Raw genomic sequence first — 18,949 nt, forward strand, 5'->3', positions numbered from 1 at the left:
ACATTCTCTGAGAACAGTTTTTAAAAATCAGATAGCAACACTTCAACTATCTCTTGTTATCTAACTGAGGAAGAAGGAGGTGAAGGGAGGACCCTGCTCTCCTGTTGGCTGAGTGTAGTAGAAATGTGGAATACACAGAAATCTTTTTTTGAAAGACATTACCAGGAGATCAAGCACACCTATGACTGGTTGGTTTGCTCATATATTCATTTTCATCCACTTAATGATTCAACAAATACTTATTAAGAAGCTAATATCCCAGGCTCTTTTCCATGTGCAGAGGATGGGCCAGTAATCAACTCAGGCACTGTATCCACTTGCACGGTTCACGGGAGTCAACTAGATGTAGCATATAAACATCCAGATCGTGAATTGACACCACTGGTGTATAAAGGTGAAGGTCTACATTTAAATAAAAGGTGTTTGAGTGCATATATCCTATTTAGACTGGCTTTAGCTTACCAACTGAACAAATCTAGAAATGATGCATAAGATTTTGTGAAGTTAAGCCAAGGCTCCCTTTTTGTTCTTTCTCCCAAAATGATCTTGACAATGTCAGAACAGTTTCTAAAATAGCTTAAAGAAAACCACTTACATAATGCTGACTAGGTACCAGACATCTAACTCTTGCATCTTCACAACAGCTCTATGGTATAATACTATCATTCCCATTTTAAAGAGAGTGAAAGCTGAGACAAAGCGGTTAAGTCACGTACAAAGTCAGTAAACGCTGGAGTCAAAATTGGACCCCGAGCAATCTGGCTGAGCCGCTTATGTTCTTAACTACTGCCTCTTAGTGCCTCTTCCCTAAAGACTGTGTCTGAGTGCACACTGTGAACATGAACATGGACACGAGAGTGTTATTTCAAATGCTGCGGTCCACAAATGAGGCAGTGTGCACAGAGCATGGGCCATGCGGGGAGGGGCTGTGCATCACCCATCGTTGTACATTTGCATCGCCTAACAGGGCCTAACACAAAGGAGGTGCTAACCAAACGTTTGTTGAATTGAATTGGGCTGTCTCATCCGTTTGATCAGTTTATGTCACCCTGTATGAGACTGTGCTATACTGAGTGATACAAATTGACTTTTATTCCCTGGAAATCTTATTTTTGTTTACACATGATGTTGACAGACAGGAGAGTCAGACTCTGCATGGACCTGCATCCTCAGCCTTACCTGCGAGAGCAACCAGGTGTGGCAGACAGAATCTGTTTGCCAAGGCGATTAGTTCCAGCGGGTCCAGGTCCAAGGTAGGTGACAACTGCTTGGTGTAGAGATAATCCAGCACCGCCTGCATTGACATCTTGTTGATGTTTGGGAGATACACCTGAAATGTTATTTGAAAAGCTGAGTTTTGAGGAAGAAAGCAGGGGGAAAAGGCCAGGCTGTACTGCTTGTAGATAGCCCAATTGGGTGCTTCGATATTGGCAAGTCAGAAACACCTGCTTTCAGGCTGTGTGTGGAAGTCACTCACTATTTACGGCTTCACATATAACAGTTTGATTTGTAGATGACAAAAGAGGGGGGCTGCCTGACAAAGCCTGATTTGGAATTTTTAAATGACTATTTGGACTTATAAATCAGACAAATGGGCTATAAATGTACGATGACATTATGGGCCCTTCTTGCCAAGTACCTTATAATACTCTATTGTGGGGAAAGAAATCTCCTAGCAACATGACAGGTGCTGGGGGGAGCTGCAAACTGCACTGTTGCTGACGCACGACAGAGCCCGGCTCTCCAAGACGTCGAAAACAGAGGACGTGCAACCGCTCGCATTGCCACAGTGACTGGCTTGACTCCAACATTCTACCAACATATGCTAGTACGATATACACACAATTACTCTTTCTATGGCACAGCAACATAGAGTCAGAACTATTGGAACATTAGCAGGTATCAGTAGATTGAGAGAATCCAGAGAAATCCTCGCCTGGGGCTTCTGGAGGAATAGTTGATTGGTAAGGTGAACAGTCCCCTGTAGGATTCCCCCGATCTCCCTCCTGAGTACCAGTAGTGGATGCCTATATAAATACACGCTGGAGTGTGCTAGAGAGCCAGGGAGTTTGGGGCGCCTGGGTGTGGATCAGCGAGTGGGGACGTACACCATGCAGCAGTTACTCTTCACTCCAGTTCTCCAACTGCACGACGCAGCCCTGGTGTTTACTATTGGAATGATGGCGATTATACAGATCAACCTTACTTAATGGGCCCCGACGTACAAGGTTCTGTGTTAAGCTACCCAAATGCATGATCTACTTTGATCCTTGGAGGAAGAGATGAATATTTTTGCCACTTTACAGATAAGGAAATTGAGGTCTAGGGAGGTTAAATTGCACATGCAAGGTCACAGAGCTAGTAAGTAGTGACTGGGACTTGAAACAACCGGGGAGTATAGTTCTAAAATTTATGTTCAGAACTGCTGTGCCGTACTAGAAACACTTTATGGCAAGGAAGCAGAGGTTTGGGCCACAATACAGCATACTTCATTAATAGTTTTTCAGAATTAGATTTCTAAATTCAAAAGAATGAGTAGTTATAAAGTCCTTAATCCTGGTACTTAATAAACTTCTGCACAGCATATCAAGATTACACATCAATAATTATATATAATTCTATCTATATTGCATACCTAATGTTGCTCTCTTTCTCTCTCTATATGTATATATGTATGTATGTACGTGTGGGTATATACATACACACACAGGGCTATTATCCAATGCATTCCAGTAGCATGGGTCCAGAATTGTTTAAGCTATAGAAACCTTTTATATTATTATTTTCCTGCACATCCACCAACCACCTCAGAAAAGGAATATCCTTTCAGACAGAACTTCCCTTTAACCTATCAAAAGAAAGTCACAGAAAAACTCCTATAAGTGTTTAGAGTATCATCTCCCATCCTTCATACACGAGGGGGAACCCCCAAAAGCTAGAATTTACTTATAAATCATTGTGTATTTATTCTTACATGTTTAAACTTCAGTCACCTTCAAAGTACTCTCCATGTGAGGCAATAGAGCTATCAAGACTTTTTTCTACTGCTCAAAATCTACTTTGAACTGGTCAATTTTAATACCTTTTAGGATTTCTGCCATTTTTTATTTCAGCTCTTTTACATCAACAAAACATTTCTCTTTGAGGACTTTTTTCATCCAGGGGGGAGAACAAAAAAAGTCACTTGGGGTGAGATTGGGTGAACAGGAAGGGTGGGGCATAGGGGTCACGCTGTTTTTGTTCAAAAACTGTTGACCATTCAGGGCGGTGTGGGCAGGTGCCCTCGTAAATCACTCGCCACGAAATGGGCAAACACACTAAAAGAGTCTTCAAAAAAATTCACCGAAGCTGAATGCAGCCTCTCACAACAACGCCAGCTGGTACACTGAGACAGTGGGTTTCTAGAACACTCATGTAGTGGGAGGAAGCCTGTACTACAAGGGCTCTGCCCTCCAGAAGATAATTCCAGTTTTTGGGTCCCCTTGGATAGCCAATGGAAACAATTATGATTCTATAAATAAGGTGTATGGGTTATTACTATCAATGATTTAACAAGTGTGAACATTTTAAGTGTCTAGCACAACCTCTGCAACAGATAGAACTTGGCAAGTAGAAACTCTTACTAATATTATTTTAATATAAAGAAGCCATTGTCTTGTAATTAATTGCTATTCCAGTGAATCTAACATAGAAATGTTTATGTGCACATGTATTTCTCTTATACAGACACAAATTTATTTACAGATACTTACTAGTTTCTGTACATATGAGAAAATGGCAAAATTTTATTTCTCTAGAGTGGTGTTTGGAATACTACAATTTTCTAGGTAACTGAAGGTTAATTAAGTTATAAAACTTGAAAATTTGAGCCCTTTTGAATGTGAAAGTTCAGCGTACATTTTATAAGGTGCTAAGTGCTATAAAGTGTTAGTAACTATACATGTAAAAAGCCCCAGTGCTTCCTGCGCCCCTGCTCTGGCAGAGAGAAGGGTGTCTGCTGTCCCTAAAACGAGGGCTGGAAGGACAGGGCCAGAGGCCAGGGCAGGCCCAGGGTGTCGCTGCGGTGCTGTGAGGCACCTGAGGAATCCTTCACTCTTCAGGGCTCTCCCTTCACTCATCTGGTACACGGGAGACATTTGGGATGGATGATACCGGGAGTTTTTTCTTCCTCACCGAGATCATGGATTTGGATGATAATTCAAAGTACTTTAGCTTTTTTTTTTTTTTTGTAAGAGTAGGTTCTAAGTCATGGCATAATGGACATTCTAAATTGAAAAAAAAAATTCTGGCAGCAGGAGCTGATAGATTCCAGTGACAGCCCCACCCCAAATACGCTCCATGTCTTCGGAGTGTTCTGACGTTTGTAATCATTTGTGACCGGCTGCTTCCTTCTTGCTAATGATATCAGTATTTTTTTTTGAAATAAGGGCTCTTTTGGGCAAATAATGTTAGGGACTTTTGGCAGTAACCAGCCATGAGAATAAACTAAAAGCACTTTCATAGCCCACATTTTTTTTTCTCATGGCTGATTTTCTTTTAAAGCCTGTGTCTGCGATTTCAAAATTTATAATGAACTGTATAACTATAAGAGACCATTTTATAGAACTTTAAAAAATAATATAAATAAAGCTACATAAAAATGGAATTAAGAATTTTGCATTCAACCTGCTTGATGTAGCTTAAAAAAAAAAGTAATAAAAGAGACTATAACGCTGCCCTAAACAATGCCCCATATTCCAGTTCAGTTGCTTTAAAATTTTAATTGCGAAGATCAGCTCAGACTATTAGGCTTCTAATTAGAGACAGTCTCCCGGAGAAGGAGGAAGTATCGCAGCCCCAGAGCACGGCTCACCACAGCCCAGGCCTGCATTTTTAATAAGCCACTTGCTGCGGACCCTGGGAGAGAGCTGTGCGCACTGCTGTATTAAAAGTAATGAGAGAAAGATACGTAAAATAGTGTCTTCTTAAATATTCAATGACAAAAAATAAAGCTACATCAATGGGCGTTTTTTTATCCCTGAAGAGGCATGTAAATTCTATTAATTAAAAAAAATGCTGCATTTTTGTAGGGGAAGTCACATTTTCACAGGACAAAAATAGAGTTAAAAGGCAGCCTAGAAAAAACAAATCTCAAGAGCAAACAGGAGCCCCTGTCAACCCTGGAGCATTTATTGGGCATGGAGTGCTCTTCCCACTCCTGTAACTCCTCTGCCAGGAAGGGAACTGGGGGCTTCATCTTACGGGACAAAGGTCTTTAACTCCTCACTGGAAAGCGCTTCACAAGACCCCTCCAGGAGAAGAGGCACTGACGACCCCTGAGCATTATGAGTATGTTCTGGGCAGCAAATTCGATGCTCTACGGGTGTACGCTCATGACCTGGCCACCCTTTGAAGAAGAAGGTTCTCTCGTTATTCCCATGTCATAGATGAGGACACAGGCTTAAAGAGGGCTGGTCACTTGCCCAGAGTCAAGCTGAGACTGAAGTTCAAAACTACATAACTGTTGGAGTCTCTTCTGGAAATAAAGAGAAGAAGCAAAAAGGTGGGAATGCCAACCGCTCGTGGCATCCTTCATATACCAGCGGGAGGAACTTTGGCACGGACCTTGGGTTGCTTGGTGTCAGGGTCTTTGTCTTTTGAGTTGGGTGGAATCTATACATACCTATCATTATCCTTAGCTACAGCTCTGAGGGGTGAGTGACCTCCTCCTCCAGGGGTGGGGGCGAGTGCCCAGCAGGAGCGGCTATTTAACAGCCACAGACGGGCGCACATGCACATTCGCTGCCAAGTTTTTGTTTTGGTCACCTCTCCTGCACATTTTAATCTGGAGACAATTACAGTCCATTCTGGGAAGGGATAAAGAGGATTAGCATTTGTGAGGTCAGCTCGGACAGTGTCCCTTTGTGCCTGGGTTCCCGACCTTGATCAACTTCTCTCTGCTGGGTTAATCGCAGGCAGGCTGTCTACGGCAGCCTCAGCGAACATTTCAGTGAGCCGCAAGAATAAGGGAAGCAGGCTGTTGGCTCCTCATCTCTAGAGATTATTAAAGTCAGTGACATGCCCTTTGGGTGAAGTTTTATTCATTGGTGGCTTCCTTACATTTTTTTTGGAAGAGGCAAGGATATCATCAACACTGTTGACATCAAAATAAGACTAATGACAGCTACCATTTACGTAATGTTTATGAGCAGCTTTGCAAGTATTCATTCTCACACCTCACAGCCACACAATGGGCTATTATCATGTTTTCCAGACAGAGAGGCTGGAGGTAAAAAGGTGATACTTGCCCAAGGACACCTCGCTCTTGCAGAGCGGAGCTGGGACTGGAGCCTCCCGGCTCCTTCCTTGGGCAGCCTCAGCAACAACTCTCCAAAACGCCTTTGAAGGCGCAGGAAACTTTTCATTTAGTTACAAGCGAGGAGCTCCTGATTCAGAATGGCTGACGGACTCCAGGGGAGGTCATCAGGATATTCTAGTGTCTTTTCTCCAAACAGCAGCCGGTCTTTTGCTGGGGCGGTGGTGGGGGGTGGTTCAGCAGCTGCAGTTTGTTCTGGAAGCGGGAAGGTGGCCCAGTGACCCTGTCCTCAGCCTGGCAATCCCAGCTTGTGATTCTAAGGTTCTCTTTCCCTACTTGGGGATGCAAATGCAGGCTCCTGGGTCACAATGGGAGTGCTCAGATTTCTAGTGTGAGCATCTCTTTCGAAAAGTTAGGCATTGTTTTTTGTATTTCCTTTAAACGTTTGGAGAGGTGCTGAGATAAGCAAAACAAGCCTCTTAGGACAATAAACTTAATGGGGTGTTCCCAGGTTTTTTTTTTAAAGATGGTCAAAAATACTTGAAAAATCCAACAAAAATGCTTGCTCACCTCTAGACTAACGTTGAAGTGTTTGAATAAAATTTTTCTTTCTCTTCCAACAGAGTTTGTAAAAAGATGGAGACACAGGGTCTGTAAGATAGAGCTTGCTCGGTAGGAGAATATCCTTCTTTTGGGGATAAGGCCAGTGTCTGCCGGGACTCCAGGATGTCCACCAGGCTGCAGCACTTGGAGAGAGATGTTCAGAGGGGCAACCATTGGCTTTGTTACTGTTTCCCGACCATTGACAAACCCTCAGAGAAGGACAGTTAGGGCTGAGCCTCAGTGAGTGTCACAGGTCAAGGGGACCTCAAGGGCGATCTAGTATATCTCTCCTGTTGAAGATGAGGAGAATGAGGCGCAAGGAGGTGGCTTCTTGAGGACGCCACCTGGTCAGGGCCAGAGCTGAGCCTAAGATGACTGAAGAAACATTTCACTGTCTTGAACTTCAGGTAGGTGGGTTCTGCCTGGGAACATTCGTTAAGAAGTGCAGCTGATCATGTATTCGGGGGAAGAGGAGAGCTGTGGCATGAAAGAATGTGCATGGAAAGGATGTGCATACAGGGGCTTATGCACAAGTGAACCACAAACATGGGCTCCTCCCAACTGCAGACTGTAGGAAAGAAGAAGGTGACCTGACACTCAAGCACCGCCTAAGGAACTATTTCATGGAAATAGCTAAAGAATCGAGGTCATCTGGCTAATTAAACACTTTATACAAACACACAGGCACATTCATGAAGACATCACTTAGGCGTTTCGCAAGGCACGTACCTCACTGTTGGCGCTTTCCACAAATGACCCTCCGAACATGGCGGCCATCCACCGGCAGCTACAGATCAGCAGCGGTTTGTGGGCACTGATGGCTCCATCATCCAACTTAAATGTCACATCTGCCCAAGGACGGAGGAAACACCACCGTGAGCCAGTCTCGCTGACAGTCCCACCCACGTTCACCAGTCTACATCTCTGGGACTATCTTCCACGGCTTTCCTTGGTGACTGTGGGTCAACTCCCACCCCTGGTGCCCCCGACTCCCGGCATGTTCTCCAGGGACTGAGGAGTGAGCAGTCACATGGAGTGACCCAAATTCTCTGAACCACAAGGAAACAAAGGAGTAGTTTTTCCTTCCTATTATGAACAACTTCAAACATGTACAACAGCGGAAAGAATAATATAACAATTCACTTATCACACTGTTAATATTTTGCCCTGTTTGCTTCAGCCATATGTGTATATATATACATACTTCTTTTATATGTGTGTAGACATTTTCAACAGATAGTATTATACTTCATTTCCAACGACTATATCAAGAGTTTCTAAAAATAAGAAGATTCTCCTAGATAACCATACCATTATTATTCCAAAGAAAATTAAAAATAATTCCCTAACATCACCCACTATCTAGTTCATATTAAAAATTTTCCAATTATCCCTGAAGTGTATGTTATAGCTTTTTTTCCTTAAACAGAATTCAGCTGAAGCTTCCTCACTGCATTTGGTCATTATGCTTCTGCAGTAAGGAGAGCATGAGTTCATCAGCTTTACTTAAGGTCCACTGCTTCATTTGCTGCAGGTTTAAACATTTTTTTCCCATTAACTTTCAAGACTGCTTTTATACCATGATGGTCAATGTTTGGTGTAAATACTACTCATGAGCTTTAAACTTTAAGAATAGACTTAGTAACCACTTATTAAATATATATTGTCATGACAGGCATTATGAAAGCTAAAGATACAAATGAATTATACATATAAACAGAAGTTAGAAAACCAAATAATGACATACATGGCCCCCCACCAGAGGACACCTTCAGAACAAAAACGTAAAGCATGTAAAATAGTACAAGCATGGCTATGTAACTCATCTTGGATACAGGCCACCAGCGTGCTTAAGCAATTATGTAAGGACTCTGTGGGCAGATACACATAGTTATCAAAGACAAAGGAGGAACGAGAAAGGAGTGTGAGAACAAAATAGAAGACAGGATGGAAAGAGATGAGTCACCCCTGATGGGAATGCAGAGGGTCACCAGAGTTGCCTCCAGTGTTTCAGTAGCCTTAAGTCAAGAGGTCACTGATTTTTTGTCATGGGTAAGTGGTGAGGGTCCGGTGGAGCAGCGATTTGGTCAGGAAGGGATCCTGAAGGGAAGCTGTAGGCATCAAGCTGATTGGCTCAGGCTTGGGGGTAGGCTGACCTATCCCTGGCAGCTCTGTGATCCCATGGCACTGCAGGGGAGAGCTTGGGTGGAAATTCTGGCACCACCATTTACAATTCATGTAACCACAGGCAAGTTACCTAACTTTCTCTCTCCCTCAGCTTTCCCATCTGAAAAGCAGAGCTAATAATATTTAGCCCTAAAGTCTGATGAGAATTAAATAAGTCAATACGTGTAACTTAGGCGAGTGGGGAAAAAATAAGTACTCATATAGGTAAATGACAGTGATCCTTTCCCCTGCTCATGTCTGGCTAATGTTTGGTAAGACGCAATCAAAGGTACCTGTGACTTGGCCGTTGGACCCACTCACCTGAGAACGTCCCCTTGCTGAGACACTCTTTTATCCGGTTAGCCTTCCTGACGTGAAATGCTTTCGTAATCTCCTGGTTCATAAAGGCTTCCTTGTTCATGATGTTTTCCACCATCATCCTCAAGTCGAACATCTCCAGGACCTCTGCGATCTGAGCCAGGCCCACCAAATCCTTTTCCTTTTCATCCAGCTGTCCTGTATAAAGAAACTGGAGCAGGGTCCGGAAAGGGCCTGGCTGGACCGATGCATCCATCCTGACCACGGTCACGGGGCCCACTCTCTTTGAGATGGGGTTGACTTGCATTTCCTTGTGCATGCTAACAAACCCCTTACTCCAGCCTGCCAAGGTCTGTGTCTCCGGGGTTGAGAGCTCAGCTTCCACCTTCAGAGCCTCCTGTGGGAATAGGTTCTGGCTGGAGGACTCCCACTGGTCAGCCTGAGGTGTCCTTGGGGCGCCCTGCTCCTTTTCCTCATCCGGGTCAACACTCAATGCCCACCCCTGCAAATCGCTGCTCTGCCCCTCCTTCTCACAAGCCACTTCACTCCAGTCTAGGGTTTCTTCATAGTCTATTAAAAAAAGATCATAAAATTTGGAAGAGGAGGTAGCGAGGTAAATGCGGTGTGCAAAGATGTGCTCTTGGTCCTGAAGGATGAACAGGACGTCGGCACACAGAGGATTGTCCAGTAAACAGGCAGCTTCATTTGTCCCCATGGAGGGACATTCTGGAACTTTGATAACTGGTGGAGGGGCTTTTGGAGGTAGGAATGGTGCCTGCAGTAAAGGTTTCTGAACCTTCTTTAAGTGGGATTTCCAGAACTGCAGGTGCCGGCGGGAAATCAGCGCCGCTCGGATTGCATTGTCAAACACATCCTTGATTCCAAACTGGTCAAAAACGCTCGTTTCGTAGTACGGTATGCCAAGTTCCTTTGCAACCTCTCGGCCTTTTTCAGGGGGCAGAATATCCCCTCTCTTTATGGGCCTGAAAGAGAATATTTTTAAAAATTGTTATCAGCTTTATTTTAGGAAAAAAGTAGTAACCAGAGTCTAAGGACCTAATTGAATTATACGTTTAAAATCCTATCCAGGCTTTTAATAATGCTCTTTAAAAAAATCTACTACCAACCACAAATCTTTCAAATATAAAGGACTTATGACTACAGAAAAAAAATGCTTTCAGTAGTAACCATAGTAACCAAAGTCACAGCCATTTACTAGCTATTTGATCCGGGAAAGTTAATCTTTTTTAAGCCTTGGTTCTCTCATCTGTAAAGAGGGATAATAATAATGTGGACCTATATCTTCAAAGACTGTTGAGAGGTTTAAATGAGATAATATGCTTAGCACAGTACCTAGGCCACTACCGCTTGATAAATGTTAGCTGTTATCATCATCACTACCATCATCATCACCTTATGCTTAAATTCTTCTGCTTTATAATTTTAAAATGAATCCATGTTCATTATCTCACTTGAGCCTCACACGGACCCTATGGGTGTTATTTTCATTTTCCATTGGGAAGAAACTGAGGAAGAGAGTTTGAAGGATTTTCCTAAGGTCACATTTGCAAGTTACTGAGAGGCCTCTACTGAGCAATCAGAGTGTAGATTAAACAGCCCACATCTAAGGGCTCATTACATTTTCTATAATGAGATGTGTGAATCTTCTTTCATATCTTTCCCCTTCCCTTTTCTGCCACTCTCCTTAGTCAGGACCTCATCATCTTCAGCCTGGACCAGTGGATTAATCTCTTAACTGGTCTTTCTACGGCTTCTCTACATTTTAGCCTACAGTTCTCACTTCTGCATGAAAAATCCTTACATAACACAAGTGTGACTTAGCTGCAATTCTTGAAAAAAATTTTCTTCTCATTCCACAAAGATCATGGAATAAAATCTACAACTTCTGGGCTGGCACACGAGACAAATTTACTATCTAATCAAACCCAGGGAGGCCAAACCTTTTGCAGCAGTATGAGCAGAATAGTTCTGTGATTGTAGCATAACCACAGCAAAGACACACATGGCTTCTGGAACATAGGTAAGATGTGACCTGTTATCCTCTTTACAAATGCACACTTGATTTGAGACACACTTATAAGAATTGATCTTCCTGAATAAATATTTGGCTTTCAAGACCAAAGGTAATATGTGTGAGACAGGTACTAGTCTTACGGGAGATAAGATACTACTGGGTAAAATTTAGATTTGAGAAGACCTGGACTGAAAAGAGTTAAAACTGTAGGGTGTTGCACAAGTGGAAGGGAAGTATAGGGAAAAAAATGAAATGTCAAGGTTTGTTCCCGGGGCATTTTGTGCTCCTTGTTCCTGGGACTGACTGGAAGGTCACTGAGGACACTTTTTCAAGGTCGGGCTGAAATATCCCTCCTCTACGCAATTGCAGAACTGCTCTGTAGAAGGGCCTGTCCCCTCCACCATCCCCCAGAACTCTGTAACTCCCTCAGTCCTCCACATGTCCGTGGTTGTGAGGCCTGGCCATCTTCACCTACTCTTTTATCCAGGAAGTTCTGAGTTGGGTGGACTTATTCATCATGAGTCCTCTTTCCCTCTGTGTGGCTTCTAATACTCAATTCCTAGTCCATGCCTTTAAGAACGGAAGGATTGCGAAAACCTAACATGAAATGTTTTCAGAAAAGGTATCCACAATGTTCCCAGAACATTAAAAATTTCTCAGCAAAGTACCATCTGCTTTTGCTGTGGGAGCATAAAAATTGTATCCATATAAAATTTTGTAACAAGCGCATGAGCCAACACCGAAGGAAGGTTTTGATATCAGCATTTTGAAAAGCTATGCTTTCTAGAAAAAAATGTAGTTAAACATAAAACAAAATTATTTTATAAAGGTAATATTTATTAAAGAAGCATAGATTTGTAAAAACTCTTATTCCATACTCCCCCTAATTGGTAACCACATTTTATGTGGAGTGAAAAAAGTCTTCCGTCGAGTTGATTTTTAAACTTGTGACACATTGAAAACATGATCACTAGAGACATTTTAAAAAGTTTTGCAACTATACATCCATATGATTTTTAAGGCTGGACACTGTCATCTTGGTGGTGCAATGCTCTCAGAGGTTGGATTGAGGGAAATGAGAAGCTGAAAGCCCTTGGATATGCTTATGTGGATGAACCTGATGTGCCTGGGGCCAAAAAGTTGTAGCTGATCACTCTGTTATTTAGCTTTATTATGATCATCATAATTTCAAGCATGACATTATGAGCAGCTAACATTTATTTCGTTTAATACTTTAGAAATTTCAAAAATACTTTTCTGCACACCATGTCATAATTAGAGAATGCACTTCAAGCACTGGCCAACCTTTTAGAAAAATGAGTTCCCACCTAACAGGTGATGTGAACAGGAGAAGGGTCAGGACATATTCCCTCATGATCAGTAAGCTAACTGGGAGCGTATGGCTGGTCGATGGGGTCCCAGGGGCATCCCCGAACAGAACTCTGGGCTACAGAGACATCTGCTACCTCCATATTTTAATTTGGCCAGCACAGCGCAACACTGAGTACCTTGGCTTACCTTGCTAAAGGGCGTCGGGCTCGATTCACAGCTTCAAGATCAGCATAGCGGAGATCTAGCTGGCAGCCAACTAGGACAACAGGTGTGCGGGGGCAAAAGTGCTTGATTTCTTGATACCACATTGTTTTCACATGATTTAGGGAATTGGGATTAGCGATCGAAAAACAGAGAACCACAACATCAGACCTAAAAGGAAATCACAAAAAAGCTGTATTGCCTTTTAACTTTTACCTTCTATCACTCTGATTCCTCCTTACCCCATCCATCTAGTGCCGATTGTCATGTCACAATTTTTTTTAAAAAAGACTAGATATTAAATTACACCTTGGAGTCATGCAAACAGCCTGATAAGCCCCCAGGAGAGATGGTGCTGCAGACTTGAGTCAGTCCTGGAACTATAACATGCCGAACTATTTCTATTCGCCACAAGAAATAGTTTCAAGATAAAAGAAAATAATACAAATGACCTTTTACCAGTTAAAACAAAAAGGTAATGATGACTCAACCCAGTGAGATGGAGCAAACAGCCTAAACGTTATTGAAAATATAACAGGTATTGCAGAACGAGGCTGGCAAATGTGCAGAAGGATTTCCACCCTTCTTCCCACACCTGTAGAGAGCACGACCACTGATCTATTTCTTAATATGCAGGAATTTAGACTCTACTAGGTATAAGGTGAGAAGGTAGCAGTAACATTAAAACCAGCGAGGGTTAGGTGGATGGCTAAAAAAATGAGAGAATGTTGGAAGCAGATTTCTTAAATGTTATTTGTGACACACAGCAGGTATATAGGGAAAAGAAAAAATTGCTTTATAGTCAATTTTGACATAAAGATCTTCCATTTTTATATAACAACTTACCATTCTAGAAGCAGTTGTTCAATTATGGTATCTGACAGATATTGCTAAAAGGTATCTTTAATAAGAATTATAAACCATCATTCTAGGTTAAAATTAGGCTGAATGGTGGCTTTGAGAACATTTAGATAGAAGAGGATAAGGAATAGGAAAAGTTGTACCCAAGGATTCAAGATGATCTTGCAGCTTGATTCAGAAATAAGCTCTTACAATTTTATTAGATGTTAATGTATCACCTTTATTGTTTATATAACAAAAAGAATCAAATTGATGAAACAAAATACCTTTTAAAAAATGTTTGAGCTCCTCAAAATGAACAAAGGAATGTATATATATGTTGGCAACTAGGGAGGACCTAGTTCAAAGAGCAACAGCTGACGTTCCCACAGGGACCGGAAACCTACACTGACAGCCGGCCCCTGACAAGCGCCACCTGGCCAGGAGGTTCCAGGCTCTGGAATTTCAGTAAAGTAGCAGGATACAAAATAAATACCCAGAGACCAGCTGCATTTTGTACACCAATAATGAACTAGCAGAATGGAAACAAAGAAAACAATGCCATTCAACATTACTTTAGTTAAAAAAAAAAAACCCAAACCTAGGATAAATTTAATCAAAACACCTTCTTTTAAATCATTAATGAGCTTTCCTCCTACATATCAATGAAGACAAATATATTCAGGCAATCATAACAATATCTAAAAATAATCATTTACAATGCAGAAAACAGCAGGATGCTTATATTAAATAAATTCACAAGTTGAGTCTTTAAATATATACATATTGCAACAAACCTCAGAAATATAGGAAAACAATCCCAAGATTAAAATATTTACAAATCATAAAAAAGGATCTAGGACTCAAAGTAGACTGAATGTGTTAATCTGCATATTTAGTATACCACTGAAATAAAGATAGTGTCAAAGATTCTTGAATGCTGGAAAATATGTATAAAAGTGTTCATAAATAATGAAAAGAAAGCATGGCTCGTCTTTGGGGTTCTGATTTAGTAGAATATTCTGTGCACAGCCTTACTTCCAATCAGCATAAATAACAGCACCCACTAACGCCAAGAATGCTTTGAATTTTACATGTTTTAGGAGCTCAGTTTTCTATTATTCAGAATCCTATTTATATAGGATATCTAATGCAGCTCTGCCGTAAGCTTCATCTTGATCGTAAAATAAAGCCACCATGAATTTTGGCATGATGAGAGTAATACGGCAATATCTGAGGTTCAGTATTACAGAGAAAAACTGAGGAAATATTTTCTGTACCTAAAAGTGGAATAGTATGTATATGTATAAATTTGTTCTAACTGGTGCCTTCTATTTCCATATTAAGGTACCTGGCTATAAAAAAAATCATTCTCAGAGCCTAATTTATATGACAGACATGTAGCTAAATGTCAATTCTCTTATCTAATTTTATGATACAGCATGTGATGTTTTGAAATCAGAGCTAGCTCGGTTGCCAAGGTTACCATGATAACACTCACGCCACTGAACACATATTACTCTCCAGATGACCTGTAAACAAGTACAGACAGGGCCTTGGGGGTTGGAAAAAAAATGGAATCTCCTGATGGTAGCACAGTGCCATCACACAGCACAGGCCCGGAGGGCCCAACTTCTGACTGTGTCATATCAATATCTCAATGTAGGAAATGCTGTTGGAAAGCCAGAAAAATAAGTCCCTTCTCTGTAAATATTTGGCTTCGAAGGAATGATAGTTAAAGAGAAGAGACTGCACTGAAAGCAACATTACCTCTGAAGCTAAAATAACTTACTAAGTCAAAATGCTATTTGTATCCTTTTTAAAAAATATTTATTTAATTTTCGTTCGAGTACAGTTTTTTGTCTTTTACTCCCATCCCAGCCCACCCCCCCGTTCTCCCCACCTCCCTCCCATTTCCACTTCCCTTAGTTTTTGGCCATGTGTCCTTATACTAGTTCCTGTCAATCCTTCCCCTTTTCCCCTGAAATTCCCTCCCTTCTCCCCTCTGGTCATTGTCAACCTGTTCTCTATTTCAGGGTCTTTGGTTATATTTTGCTTGCTTGTTTGTTTTGTTGTTTAGCTTCCTGTTAAAGATGAGATCATATGGTATTTGTCTTTTACAGCCTAGCTTATTTCACTCAGCATAATGCTTTCTAGTTCCATCCATGCTGTTGCAAAGGGTAGGAGCTCCTTCTTTCTTTCTGCTGCATAGAATTCCATTGTGTATATATACTACAATTTGTTGATCCATTCATTTACTGACGGGCACCTAGGTTGCTTCCAGCTCTTGGCTATTGTAAATTGTGCTGCTATGAACATTGGGGTGCATAGGTTCTTTTGGATTGGTGTTTCAGGGTTCTCAGGATATAATCCTAACAGTGGAATCACTGGGTCAAAAGGCAGATCCATTTTTAGTTTTCTTATAAAATTCCATACTATTTTCCATAGTGGTTATACCAGTTTGCAATCCCACCAACAATGAACTAGGGTTCCCTTTTCACCACAACCTCTCCAACACTTGTTGTTTGTTGCTTTGTTTATGATAGTCACTCTGACCGGTGTAAAGTGGTATCTCATTGTGGTTTTAATTTGCATCTCCCTGATAACTAGCAATATTGAACATCTTTTCATGTATCCTTAGAGTAGTTATTTTCCCCCTTTTTAATGCACATTTATGAGAATCTGTCCCCATAATTTTATATTAAAAGTAGTTAAAATATCATATTTGCTTAAATGTCTTTGGTTTAATCCTTTTTGGGCTAAGTATAAATGCAATTTAAGAAAACCTTGTGTACAGATTATACAGAATCTTATTCTTTACAGATGCAGTACTCAAACCCTGATTTTAACCAAAAGGTTGCCAGGTCAATGGGCGGAGCTATCGGGCCACAGGAGGATGCTACATTAACACGGTAGCATCTTTATCTCAGTGTTCTTTTCTGAGTCCCAATTCTCAACACACCAGTATCCTCTGAGACATAAAGACCTGTAAAATTAAGTAACTCATTTGAGAATTCCACTTATTCCCTCTAGATTTGGAGCCATTTTTTAATCTAGCCAAAGAAGGCACAAAACCTGTAGTGTGGAATATCTCCAGCTTTAGGCAGAATTCCAAGGAACTAGAGATATTAAATAACTTTTAATTGAAACATTCATTCTCATGTGGACACTGTTCAATATCTGACACAAGCTCATGTTTAAAAATGCCATTCCTATGAAAAATAGAAAGAAAAAGGCAATTTTTAGCATTTTTACTTTTATGTCTGTTACTTTTTGTTTAACTCTGAAGAGCCTAGTTTAAAAATAATTGGTAGGGGGAGGTGTGATGGGGGCATCTTCACATATTAGGCAGTCGGTGAGCCTAGAAGTGACCTCAGGGTTCCTATTTCAGATGTAAAGAGAATCTGATAGGATTTAAATGGAGTCCTATAGCTATTTGGAGTAGAAAGCACAAGAATTCAAGAATGCAGAGGCAAAGTACAAAGCAGACTAAACTCAACTCTGGAACTTGAATATTCAGAAGGGGTAGGAAGAGTTTTAAATATGTATATGTATTTTTTTTTGGTGACTGGGCTGAGTAATTGGATTAAAGAAAGCCAGGATTGCCGACAATTTAAGAGTGTATAGCCTCAGTTGCTTGTCTATGAAGGTTTATTTTTTTTGGAGAAAATGTGACTTTTTGTTCCTAAGGAGGAATATCAATAGAAAAGTTTCACTAGGGTACTCACATATCAAACATTGCCAATAAAATACTGTTTTGATTAGTTAAGTAAAAAACAATCCAAAGTAAATCTGTATGTTGAAACACTGTGCGTCCCCAGTTTCATGGACGGGCAAGGCCAGGGGAGGGCATGGGAGGAGATCTAGTCACCCAAAAATGCCTGCTCTGAGAAAGCCAACCTGTTTTCCTTCAGATATTAAACAAACAAAAAAGCATATTTTTTCAGTGATCTTTCAAGGAGAACACTGGCCAAAGATAGCATGCAAAAAGATTGGCAAAGATATTTGAATAACATAAGGAGTTCATGCAAAGGATTAAAGGGAAAAAATCTGAAAAAAGTGCATCTTATCCACATATCTTGGCCCAAGCTAGATTTTAAACAGCAAATGCCACACATGTTCTCAAGGCTTGTCTTTGTAACATCTACAATCGAATACAGCAAGCTTGGTAGGAAAAGGTCACAGGAGCAATGAGAAGCTAAACTGCTTTTCCAATCTGAAATACCAAGTTCATCCTTTGAAGAAGTGGTTGAAAAGGGTACCTAATCAATATCAAAGATGGGTTATTAGGAATGAATCTTAAGTTCTTTTCTATCACAAAAGTGCTTCCATCGTCTTAGTTTGCCTTCCCTTTTCTAGTCCCATTTATTTTGCCATCATTGCCCAGCTAAGGAGCTGTGAACCTCGGGTTTTCTTATTTGGTTAAGTGAAAAAGAATTCCTACATTATCCTTTGTCCAAACACCTATCATCCAGCCAATTTGATGGGCAATGTGAAGGACAGTGGATTCTATGGAGCATTCCAGATAGCTCGGAGTGGGACAGCCAAATGCTCCTCTCCAGTGTGCCAGTTCTGGTTGGGTTTCTTGCACTCAATGACTAAAAAGAAGCTAACAATTATATCACCCTGAGTCTTGACTGGGAGCATCTCCCTATTTTAACAAACACTTTTAAGCCTTTTGTTCTATGGTAAGATCCCGCCACTTAATATGTTGCTACTGCTTATTATTATCCCCCCTTTTTTAGTAGAAACCCCCATATTCTTTATATGGGTAGAGACTCTAATAACATTTTAATGGATTTCTTGTTTTTTTTTGTCCCCCTTTGGCAAAGATTCAAGTAGGATTCTTTGACCTCCACTTTTGGGACTTTGAACTCCCCCCTCCCACCCCACCAATAATCAAGGTAGGCTCTTTACAGAAACATTTTCAAAATCATTCATATCAACAGTGCACCTTTCATGCATGTAGTCTGACAGTGCTATGCAAACAGACAGATCAAAACAGCACAAAACAGCTGGGAGCATGGCAGGGGAAAGAAATGTGTAACACGTGGCTTTGGAGAATTTTAGTAGGGGAGCAGCCCAGTATGTATGAGATGCGGAGGGAGTTGTCAGTGATGGGGAACATAACCACCTGGAGATGAATGGCTGTGTAAGCT

The 18,949-nt window shown here is 41.1% G+C and overlaps 1 protein-coding gene across 11 annotated transcripts in view; it reads right to left on the minus strand.

The window, feature by feature from the left end:
* RHOBTB1 (Rho related BTB domain containing 1) overlaps positions 1-18,949 on the minus strand; it is a 114,905-nt gene that overhangs the window by 7,908 nt on the left and 88,048 nt on the right. For all 11 annotated transcript variants that reach the window (XM_053663879.1, XM_053663878.1, XM_053663882.1 and 8 more), the window contains 4 exons: positions 12,936-13,121; positions 9,386-10,365; positions 7,628-7,746; positions 1,180-1,330 (listed from right to left, as the gene is read on the minus strand). In XM_053663879.1, coding sequence (XP_053519854.1) covers positions 1,180-1,330; positions 7,628-7,746; positions 9,386-10,365; positions 12,936-13,121 — 1,436 coding nt within the window. The remainder of the gene's footprint in view (positions 1-1,179; positions 1,331-7,627; positions 7,747-9,385; positions 10,366-12,935; positions 13,122-18,949) is intronic.

Source organism: Artibeus jamaicensis, unplaced genomic scaffold (assembly GCF_021234435.1).
Source record: "Artibeus jamaicensis isolate MK-2021 breed Jamaican fruit bat unplaced genomic scaffold, CSHL_Jam_final contig_332, whole genome shotgun sequence".
Classification (NCBI taxonomy): domain Eukaryota; kingdom Metazoa; phylum Chordata; class Mammalia; order Chiroptera; family Phyllostomidae; genus Artibeus; species Artibeus jamaicensis.